The sequence below is a fragment of the Mustela nivalis genome (genome assembly GCF_964662115.1).
Source record: "Mustela nivalis genome assembly, chromosome: 14".
Classification (NCBI taxonomy): domain Eukaryota; kingdom Metazoa; phylum Chordata; class Mammalia; order Carnivora; family Mustelidae; genus Mustela; species Mustela nivalis.
The window spans coordinates 57,580,379-57,592,686 of NC_139033.1; the positions used below are offsets into that span (position 1 = coordinate 57,580,379).

Consider the following 12,308-nt stretch of genomic DNA (forward strand, 5'->3'; position numbering starts at 1 on the left):
GTGTATACACACATATGTGTATATATATTAGTGATATGTATTATATATATACGTGTATATATATTAGTGATAAGTATTATATATATATATATATATATATATATATATATATACACACATATAATGGAATATTGCTCGCTTAAAAAAAAGAGTGAAATCTTGCCATTTGCAACAACAGGGATGGACCTTGAGGACATTATGTTAAGTGAAGTAAGTTAGAGGAACACAAATACCATATGATCTCATTTATATGTGGAATCAAAAGAAAAAAACAAATTAAAAAAAAGTTTCATGGATAGAACAGATTGGTGGTTGCCTCATGCAGGGTTTAGAAGATGACTGGAAAGGGAATGAAAAAGTACAATATCCTATTTATAAAATACGTAAGTCATGGGGATTTAACATGTAGCATTTTGACGATAGTTAGTACTATTGTTTTATATATTCAGAAGTTAAAAAGACAGTACATATTAAAAGTTCTCATCACAAGAAAAAAATTCTAGCTATGTATGGCAATGGATGTTAACTAGACTCACTGGTGATAATTTCACAATATATAGAAATATTGAATCATGTGTTTTATGCCTGAAATTATTATATATTAATTGTACCTCAATAAAAAAATGAAAACCTTTTATGTGCCAAAGGACACTATCAATATCTGATAAAAAGTTAATATCCAAAATATGTACAGAACTTACATAACACCAAAAAATAAGTAATACAGTTAAAAGATTGGCAGAAGACCTGAAATTACATTTTTCCAAAGAAGAAAAGATATGTGAAAAGATGGTTAACATCACAATCATCAGGGAAGTGTAAATCAAAACCACAATGAGATATCACCTTACACCTTTCAGAATAGCTTGAACCAACAAGACAAAAAGTAGCGTGTTGACAAGGATATGGGAAAAAAAAGAACCCTCATGCACTGTTGTGGGAATGTAAGTTGGTGCAGCCACTGTGGAAAACAGTATCAAGGTTCCTCAAAAAATTAAAAATAGAAATGCCATATGATCCAGTAATTCCACTACTGGGGTTTTACCCAAATAAAACAAAACCACTAATTTGAAAAGATATATGTACCGCTTTTTTTTTTTTTTTTAAAGATTTTTTTATTTATTTATTTGACAGAGAGAAATTACAAGTACACTGAGAGGCAGGCAGAGAGAGAGAGAGAAGGAAGCAGGCTCCCTGCTGAGCAGAGAGCCCGACGCGGGACTCGATCCCAGGACCCTGAGATCATGACCTGAGCCGAAGGCAGCGGCTTAACCCACTGAGCCACCCAGGCGCCCCTATGTACCGCTTTTTTTATTGCAGCATTTTTATAAAAGCCAAGATATGGGAACAACATCAGTGTCCATCGACAGGTGAATGAATAAAGAAGACGTAGTGTGTATATATATATATGAATATACATATATATACACAATAGAATATTACTCAGCCATAAAATATGACAAAATCTTGCCATTTGTGCGAACATGGATGGACCTCTAGAGGATATAATGCTAAGTGAAATAAATCAATCAGAGACAAATACTGTATGATTTCACTTATGTGTAGAATCTGAAAAACAGGTATAGACCTATAAATACAGAGAACAAAATGGTATCTGCCAGGGGAGGAAGTGGATGGATAGGCAAATGGATGAAAAGGAATGGGGGGAACAAGCTTCCAGTTATGGAATGAATAAACCACTAGGATAAAAGGTATAGCATAACAAGGGCACCTGGATGGCCCAGTCAGTTAAGTGTCCAACTCTTGATTTTGGCCCGGGTGGTGATCTCAGGTTTGTGAGATTGAGCCCCATGTCAAGCTCCACACTCAGTGCAGAGTCTGCTTGAAATTTTCTCTTCCTCTCCCTCTGCCCATCTCATGCCTTGCCCCTCTCTCTCTCAGATAAATAACTTTCTTTTTAAAAGGTACAGATTAGGCAATATAGTCATGATACTGTATTAGTGTTATATGGTAACAGATGGTAGCTACACTTGGGGTGAGCACAGGGTAATGTATGGGATTTGTTGAATCACTGTCTTGTACTTCCGAAACTAATTTTTGTGTCAACTGTGTGTCAATGAAAAAAAGTAAAAAAGATACGATCAGAAAAGTAATAAAAATGTATACCTATAGAATGGGAGAAAATATTGCAAATTATACATTTCAGAAGGGTATGGTACCTAGAATATATAAAGAACTTTTAAAATTCAACAACCCAAGACAAACAGCCAAGTTAAAAATGGGCAAAGGACTTGAATAGATATATCTCCAAACACATACAAATAGGCAACAAACTTTTTTTTTTTTTTTTTTGGTTTGTGAAAAGACAATTTTATTTATTATCAAAGGTGGCCATTGTCTGATGTGTTTATTTATAAGACTTTCAAGAAGAGCATTAATATCAAATATTATACTAATGCAAAACTAGAATCTTATTTTCTATCTGTTAAAATAAATACATAATTTTGGACTATTGATCTGCCCTTAAAAGAAGCTATTAAAGTTATATGTTTCTTTGTGTCATCTGCCTAGATTACAGAGATTCTTTGTCCTACTAAAATAACTCTCTATGCTTCATATTTATTTTATTATATTCTTGATTATTTAAGTAAACAGAAGTTCCTCACTTAGGAAAGACTACAGCTCTTTAAAAATCATATTACTTTTAAAAATATTTTATTGTCACTTTGGTTAAACTGGCAATGAAGTATTACTGCACAGCAACCAATGATTCTATATTAATCAAGTGTTCAACTCTCCCAACAACTTTTGGTATTTGGGTAACAAACATTTAACAAGATAGATCTCAACATCATTAGTCATTAGAGAAATGCAAACCAAAACTATAGTGAGATACCACTTACAGCCGTTAGGATGGGAATAAATATAAAACAGAATATAACAAGTTTTAGTGTCTATGTGAAGAAATTGGAACTGTGGCACCTTGCTGGTGAGAATATAAAATGGTTGCAGATGCTGTGGAAAAGATGCTTGCATTTCCTCAAAGAGTTTAACACTGAATACCATATGCTCTAGGAATTATACTCCGAGATATATACTCCAAAGTACTGAAAACTGATAACCAAGAAACAAAAGCAAATGTTGTACATAAATGTTCATGGCAGCAGTGTTTGTAATAGCCCAAGGTGGAAACAACCCGATGTCCATTACCTGATTAATGTCTAAATAAAATGTGATATATCTATACCACAGGAAGGAAATTTTAAAAAATAAAATACTGTTATATGTCACAACATAAATCAACTTTGAGACATTATGCTAAATAAGAAGCTAAAAACAAAATATCACATGTTGGGGCACCTGGGTGGCTCAGTGGGTTAAGCCTCTGCCTTTGGCTCAGGTCATGATTTCAGGGTCCTGGGATTGAGCCCTGATTTGGGCTCTTTGCTCAGCAGGGAGCCTGCTTCCCTCTCTCTTTCTCTCTGCTGCTCTGCCTACTGTGATCTCTCTCTTGTCAAATAAATAAATCTTTAAAAAAAATCACATTCTGTATAATTTCATTTATATGAAATATCCAGAACAGATAAATCCATAAAACAAAACAGATTAGTGATTGCTAGGGGCCAGAGGAAGTATAGTGTAGTGTTTTATTTATAGTCCTTTATCATATAACTTTATTTTATTTTATTTTATTTTATTTTATTTTATTCTGCTGTCTTGACTCAGTTTTGAGGTTCTGGCTAGAGATATGCTAAAAAAACTAACTGCTTAAAGGACTGAACGCCTCTAGTCAGTGTGCTTGAGCCCTAGTGCATATCTTGCAAATTGCAGATAATTGCAAATCAAGCTCCAAGGTTCTGTTGCCTCCAAATTCTGCTAGCAGCCCAGCCTCATAACACCACAGAGCCACAAGAGTATTATCCACATCAATTGGAGTATCAATGGCGGAAGTATATAACAGTGCCACACAAACCCAACTCAAGAGCTTGCCTTGGAGATGAATTTGTCTCATATGATGTAACCTGGTTCCCAACATGGAGACCATCACCCCAGCAATGCCCACAGGTTACCTCTTCTAAAGGCACTGAGAAGTTGGACATGGTCTATTTGATATTAGGAATTCTCTTACACTCTCTTCGCTTAGCTCCTCATTCTGGTGTGTTCCTTGCTCTCTACTAAAATGTGTACATCTACACTCCTATGCCTGAAGGATAATCTTGTAGAGGTTACTACTACCTGTGCTATTCAAAACATTAATGAACATTATTGCTTTTTTCAGGAGGCAATTGCTTTATTTCAGTCTACCAATTGACCCACTGGGGAGAGGACTGTTCACTCCCTACTACTGCCTTGTACTTCCTTCCCTCGGGCTTTCCAGTAGGAGGTCCAGACTACAACCACTTCTTCTCTAGGTTGACAGAGAATGGAGAAATGGAGAGGGAAGGGAGAATGTTTATGATATTTGACAATTAATAAAAACTATAAAAATGGAATATTTTGGACCCTTTCATTAAGATAATAATGATTATTCCTGATAGGATTACAGTTGTTTTCACTTATTTTTTTCATGTTTTCTACAGTAAAATATTATTTCAACAATAAAAACAATAAAAAATAACGATTCTTTTGTAGGTTAAAAAATGAATATTTTGTTTTGCTCATATCACCTGGAATACTGAACTTTTTTCTTCAATATCTTTTATGCATCCCTCGTATTGATGCTTTTCAGGCTAATGGAAACCTAAAAATTTACTGTGCTAATAGAATAATATGGGAAGAAAATTGATGTAAAGGACTTTTTTTTTTTTAGATCAAAACTACCTAAATTTAAGTCCTATCTCTGATTTTTCTCTTGCCTGATTCTTTTAATTACACATTAAGTTCATGTATTAACAAAAATAATTTTCATTTCTAGGCAATGGAATTATACAAACAAACTCAAGAAGAACTTGAAGAAGCTATAGAAAATGTTGAAAATGCCAAATTGAATGTTAAACAAATTAGACAAAACATGGAGCAAGACATTCATAATGATGAAACAACCATAGAAGCCTACAAGTAAGAATTTTTCACTAACGCTGCTTACAGCACTTAGAACAAAAATATTGATTAAAATGTAATTTATATTCCTGTATAAAAATTCAGATAAAGAGAAAGAATCTCAATAACCTATATTTATCTTATGACTAAGTTTATATATAAATTAAGATATGTGTCTTTTACATATGTAATATACATATGTATAGATTCCTAAAGTACTATTTTTCTGTCATTTTATTTACAAGTTTTTTAAAATTTTAATTCCAGTATTGTTAATATACAGTATTATATTATTTCCAGGTGTACCGTATAGTGATTTAACAGTTCTGTACATTACTTAGGGCTCATCATGATAAATGTACTTTTTAATCCCCACCCTCTATTTCACCCATTTCCCCCACCCACCCACCCAATAACCCCTCTGGTAACCATTAGTTCTCTGTAGTTACCAGTCTGTTTCTTGATTTGTCTCTCTATTTGCTCTTCCCCCCACCCCACTTTGCTCACTTGTTCTGTTTCTTAAATTCCACATATGAGTGAAATCAAGTGTTAATTGTCTTTGACTGACTTATTTTGCTCAGCATATTCTGAACTCTAGCCATGTTGTTGCAAATGGCAAAATTTCATTCCGTTTATGGCTGAGTAATATTTTATTCTATATGGACACCATATCTTCTTTATCTTGATAAATCAATGGACAATTGGGCTACTTCCATAATTTGGCTACTATGTATAATGTAGCAATAAACATAGGGGTGCATGTATCCCCTTGAATTAGTGTTTTCATATTTTGGGGGTAAATAACCCAGTAGTACAATTACTGGGTCATAGGATAGTTCTGTTTTTAACTTTCTGAGGAACCTCTGTACTATTTCCCATGGTGGCTCCACCAGTTTGCATTCCCACCAAGAGTACACGAAGGTTTCTTTTTCTCCATATTCTTGCCAACACCTGTTGTATGTTGTGTTTTTTATTTTAGTCATTCTGACAGGTATGAGGTGATATCCCATTGTAGTTTTGATTTTCATTTCCTTGATGATGAGTGATGTTGAGCATCTTTTCATGTCTGTTGGCCATCTGGATGTCTTCTTTGGAGAAATGTCTATAGGTGTCTTCTGCCCATTTTTAAATTGGATTATTTGTTTTTTGGGGTGTTGAGTTCTGTCAGTTCTTCATATATTTTGCATATTAACCCTTTGTCAGATATGTCAATTGCAAACATCTTCTCTCATTCAACAGATTGCCTTTTAGTTTTTTTTTTTTTACTATTATTTCCTTCACTGTGCAGAAGCTTTTTGTTTTGATGTAGTCTCAATACTTTATTTTGTTTTTATTTCCCTTACCTCAGGAGACCTGTCTAGACGAATGTTGCTATGTCCAATGTCAGAGAAATTACTACTTGGCCTCTCTTCTAGGACTTTTATGGTTTCAGGTCCTACATTTAGGTCTTTGATCCATTTTGAATTTATTATTGTGTATGGTGTAAGAAAGTCATCCAGTTTCATTCTTTTGCATGTAGCTGTCCAGTTTTTCTTCCACCATTTATTGAAGAGACTTTTTTGTCCCCATTGTATATTCCTTCCTCCTTTGTCAAAGAATAATTGACCATATAATTGCAGATTTATTTCTGGGTTTTCCACTTTGTTCCATTGATTTATATGTCTGTTTTTGTGCAATACTGTACTGTATTGATTGCTACAGCTTTGTAATATAGCTTGAAGTCCAGAATTGTGATGTCTCCAACTTTGCTTTTCCTTTTCAAGATTGCTTTAGCTTTTTGGAGCCTTTTTTTGTTCCCTATAAATTTTAGAATTGCTTGTTGTAGTTCTGTGAAAAATGCTGTTGGTATCTTAATAAGGATTTCATTTAACATGTAGATTGCTTTGGGTAGTATAGACATTTTAGCAATATCTGGTTTTCCTATCCATGAGCATGGAATGTCTATCCATTTATTTGTGTCATTTTCAGTTTCATCAGTGTCTTACAATTTTCAGAGTATAGATCTTACACTTCTTTGGTAAGTTTATTCTTAGTTACCTTATTTTTTTTTTTGGTACAGTTATAGATGGGATAATTTTCTTAATTTATCCTTTTTCTGCTTCATTATTAGTGTATAGAAATGTGTGTTAACTAACTAGAGTTTAAATAAAACCTTGAAACAAGAAAAAAAAATGCAACAGATTTCTCCACATTGATTTTGTATACTGTGACTTTACTGAATTCATTTATCAGAACTACTAAATGTTTTGGTGGAGTCTTCAGGCTTTTCTATATATTGTATCATATTATCTCAAATAGTGAAAGTTTTCTTCTGCCTTAAAAATTTGAATGCCTTTTATTTCTTTTTGTTGTCTGATTGTTATGGCTTGGACTTCCCGTACTATGTTGAATGAAAGTGTGAGAGTGGACATCCTTGTCTTGTTCCTGACCATATGTGAAAAGTTGTTCTTCCCTAATGAGTATGATGGTTGCTGTGGGTTTTTCTTTTAAAACCTTTATTGTGTTAAGGTATGTTCTCTCTAAACCTCCTTTGTTAAGGGTTTTTATCATGCATGATGTTGTACTTTGTCAAATGCTTTTTCTGCTTCTATTGAAAAGATTTTTGTACTTTCTCTTTTTATACCCTTATACTTTTTATACATTTATAATGTGATACCTCATGTTGATTGATTTTTTAATACTGGACCACCCTTGCATCCTGAGAATAAATTTCATTTGATCGTGGTAAATGGCTTTTTTTTTTTTTCTGTATGGTTGGATATGGTTTGCTAGTATTCAACATGAGAACATTTGCATGTACATTTATCAGTGATATTGGCCAGTAATTCTGTTTGTTTTTTGGGGGGAGGGGGTGGGTTTGACTGATTTTTATGGATACACTTTTTTGGATTGATTGATTGATTGATTGATTGATGCCTTTATTTTCATTGGTATTAGGGTAATGCTGGCCTCACAGGATGAATTTGGAAGTTTTTCTTCCTCTTCTATTATTTTTTTCAATAGTTTGAGAAGATTAGATATTAACTGTTATTTAAATGTTTGGGAGAATTCACCTCTGAAACTGTCTGGCCCTGGACTTTTGTTAGTTGGGAGTTTTTTAATTACTGATCTAATTTCTTTTTTTTTTTTTAAGATTTTATCTATTTATTTGATAGAGATGATAAGTAGGCAGAGAGGCAGGCAGAGAGACAGTAGGAAGCAGGCTCTCCACGGAGCAGAGAGCCCGATGTGGGGCTCGATCCCAGGACTCTGGGATCATGGCCTTATCCCACTGAGCCACCCAGGCGCCCCTACTGATCTAATTTCATTTCTGCTAATCAGTCTGTTCAAATTTTTTATTTCTTCCTGATTCAGTTATGGTAGGTTATATATATCTAGGAACTTATCCATTTCTTCTAGTTGTCCAGTTTGTTAGTATACAATTTTTCATAATATTCTCATTCAGTTGTTTGTATTCCTGTGGTGTTTGCTGTTATTTCACCTCTTTAACTTGTAATTTTGTTTGAGTCCCCTCTCTTTTTTCTGCCTTTTGTTTGTTTGTTTTTGTTTTTGTTTTTTTGATGAGTCTGCCTGGAGGTTTATCAATTTTGTTGATCTTTTTAAAAAACAGCGCCTGGTTTTGTTGATCTCTTCTACTGTTTTATTTATTTCTCTATCATTTATTTCTGCCTTAGTCTTTCTTCTTTCCTTCTTTCTCCTGGTTTAAGTTTTGTTTGATATTCTTTTTCAAGCTCCTTTAGGTGTAATTTTAGGTGGTTTGTTTGTTTGTTTCTAGCTTCTTGAGATAGGCCTGTAATGCTATAAACTTCCCTCTTCAAACCATTTTTGCTGCATCCCAAAGTTTTGGATCCTTTAATTTTTATTTTTGTTTGTTTCCATGTAATTATTCATTTCTTTTTTGAATTCTTGGTTGACCCATTCATTGTTTAGTAGTATGTTATTCAACCTCCATGTATTTGTGGTCTTTCCAGACTTTTTCTTGTGGTTGATTTCTAGTTTCATAGCACTGTGGTCAGAAAAGATGTATAGTATCACTTAATTTTTTTTTTAATTTGTTGAGACTTGTTTTATAGCCTAATACATCATCCATTTTGGAAAATATTTGTGTACACTTGACTTGAAAAGAACGTGTATTTTGCTATTTTAGGATAGAATGTTAAGTCCATCTAATTTAGTATGTCATTCAAAGCCACTGTTTCCTTGTTGATTTTCTGTTTGGATGATCTGTCCACAGATATAAGTGGAGTATTGAAGTCCCCTACTCTTATTGTATTACTATCAATTAATTCCTTTAAGTTTTTTATTAACTTCTTTATGTATTTGTGTACTTCCATGTTGAGTATATAAATATTTATATTTGTTATATTTTCTTGGATTGTCCCCTTTATTATTTTATAAAGCATTTCTTTGTCTCTTATTACAGTCTTTGTTTAAAAGTCTATTTTGTCTGTTATAAGTATTGCTACCCCAACTTACTTTTGACATCCATTTGCATGATAAATGTTTCTCTGTCCCCTCACTTTTATTCTGCATGTGTCTTTAGCTCCAAAATGAGTCTCTGTTGACAGCTTATAGATGGATCTTATTTTTGATCTCTCTTTCACTCTCTTTTTTCTTGAGTATTTAGTCCATTTATATTCAAAGTAATTATTGATAATTATGGATATATTGCCATTTTGTTATTTATTTTGTGGTTTTTGTAGTTTTTCTCTGATTTTTTTCTTCTCTTGCTCTCTTTCATAGTTTATACTGTTTTTTGGGGGGATTCCATTGGGTTTTTATATAACATTTTCTCCACATAGCAATGTAGATTAAGTTGATGGTTGCTTAAGTTGGAACTCATTCTTTACTCCTCTTTCCTCTAAGTTTTAGGTATATGGTGTCATGTTTTATATCTTTTTATTTTGTAAATCACTTGATTGATTTTTATGGATACAGTTTTTTTACTGCTTTTGTGTTTTCTATTTTTCATATTTTCACTTATGGTCTTTCCTTTCCACTCAGAGAGTCCTCCTTAATACTTCTTGTAGGACTGGTTTCAGTGATCATGACTCCTTCAGTTTTCCTTGGTCTGAGAAACTCTCTGTCTCTCCTACTATTTTGAATAGTAGACTCTCTGGTTAGAGTATTCCTGGCTGCACATATTTCCCTCTCACCACTTTGAATATATCATTTTACTCCTTCTGGCCCACGAAGTTTGTTGCTGAAACATTTGTTGATAGCCTCACAGGGTTTCCCTTGTATATAACTCTCTTCTTTTCTCTTCCTACTTTTAAAATTCTTTTTTTATCACTACCTTTTGCCTTTTTAATTACTATGTGTCTTGGTGTGAACCTCCTTGGGTTGATTTTGTTGGGGTGATCTCTGTGCCTTCTGGATCTGGATATCTGTTTCCTTCCACAAAATAGGAAAGTTTTCAGGTAATCTTTTTTTTAATAATTTTTTTTTTGCCCCTTTTATCTCTCTCCTTCTTCTGGGACCTCTATAATGCAAGTGTTAGTATGTTTGATGGAGTTTCTGAGTTCCCTAAGTCTATTCTTAATTTGTATAATTCTTTTTTCCTCTCACTTTCTGAGCTTGATTGTTTTCCATTACTCTTCCAAGTCATTAATTTGTTCCTCTCCTTCCTCTGCCTACTATTTATCCTTTTAAGTGTAGTTTTAATTTCAATTATTGTAGTCTTCATCTCTGATTGGTTCTTTTAATCTCTTTGTTAAGGGGCCTCCCAGATGTTCTCCACTCTTTTCTCAAGACCAGTGGTATCTTTATAATCATTACCTTAAATTTCTACTAGCCATATTACTTACATGGTTTCACTTAGGTCTCTTGCTGTGGTTTTGTCCTATTCTTTCATTTGGGACATATTCCTCTGTCTCCTCATTTTGTCTAATTCTCCATATCTGTTTCTATATTAGGAAAGTAAGCTATGTTTCCTGCTCTTGCACGTAATGGCCCTATGAGGACGAGGTCCTGCAGTGTTCCCCAGGCACTTCAGGAGTGTCTCTTATGTGTGTTGCCTATGCCCTCCTGTTGTTTTCTGGCCATTCTTTCCTTCAGTCCAGTCATTTGCAGAAGCTCTCTTTGCTTTTTGTGGGCAATATTTGGTCCGAGCTAGATGAGGTGCATTTTAACAAGGTACACACTGGTCTGCTTGCAAAATGAGACCTTCCAACCTTGCTGTTAGAATTCAGGCACCACAAAATTCATGGGTAGATGATGTGGTTTTGGCAGGGTTTGCACCAATATTCTGGGGGAGGGATGCCACAGTGCAGCGACATGGCAAGCATGACTAGAGAGGATGGATCTGCTGTACTTAGAGGGGTTAGGGCTTGGTACAGGTAAGTAGGGAGCATTGTTGCTGTACTGATTCCTGTAGGTAGCCATGTGTTTATGCTGGGGGCAAGGGAGAGAAATGACACCTGCCAGCTTTTTTATTTCTGGAGAGGTTTCCCTGCTATCCCTGCTCCTATGATACATGCTGTGAGATGAGTAAATAACTCTCCTTCCTGTATGCCCCAGACATTTTTAAAACTGCTGCTTCTATGCTATCCTTGTGGCTGTTTCTTTTGCTGTCTCTTTAAGGGCAGGGACTTTCTATTGCCCTCTAGGCTCTCCCATAGCAGAGGCTGCTGAGTTTTAAAATTCCAGGCTTAGGGGCACCTGAGTGGTTCAGTAGGTTAACCGTCTGCCTTGGGCTCAGGTCATGATCCCAGGGTTCTGGGATGGAACCCTGTATCAGACTTTCTGCTCAGCAGTTAGTCTACTCAGCAGTGAGTCCACTTCTCCTTCTGCCTCTGTACTCCCTCTTGCACTCTCTCTCTTGCTCTTTCAAGTAAATAATAAATAAAAATCTTTAAAAAGTAATACATGTTTGTACATGTATATATGCATATATGTATATATATATATATGTATATGAAAATCTACTATTAGGATAGAAAAACTATAAAATCATATGCACTTAATATAACCTAGAAATATGTAAAGAAACTGCTGAGAGCATTATAAGCATAATGTAAAGAAACTGAGCATTATAAGAATAAATTGATTAGCATCAGTTTTTTTCTGTCATAAAACGATAGATCAAGCAGACCAAATTAAGTAAAACACTCCTTGTTATCACACTTCTGGTTGTTAGCAGGTTGATTTTCTTTTTCTTTTTTTTTTTTAAGATTTTATTTATTTACTTGACAGAGAGAGATCACAAGTAGGCAGAGAGGCAGGCAGAGAGAGAGAGGAGGAAGCAGGCTCCCCGCTGAGCAGAGAGCCCAATGCGGGGCTCGATCCCAGGACCCTGAGATCACGAC

At 34.5% G+C, this 12,308-nt stretch overlaps 1 protein-coding gene across 6 annotated transcripts in view; it reads left to right on the forward strand.

The window, feature by feature from the left end:
* CCDC178 (coiled-coil domain containing 178) overlaps positions 1-12,308 on the forward strand; it is a 444,107-nt gene that overhangs the window by 88,255 nt on the left and 343,544 nt on the right. For all 6 annotated transcript variants that reach the window (XM_082699591.1, XM_082699596.1, XM_082699595.1 and 3 more), the window contains one exon: positions 4,877-5,019. In XM_082699591.1, coding sequence (XP_082555717.1) covers positions 4,877-5,019 — 143 coding nt within the window. The remainder of the gene's footprint in view (positions 1-4,876; positions 5,020-12,308) is intronic.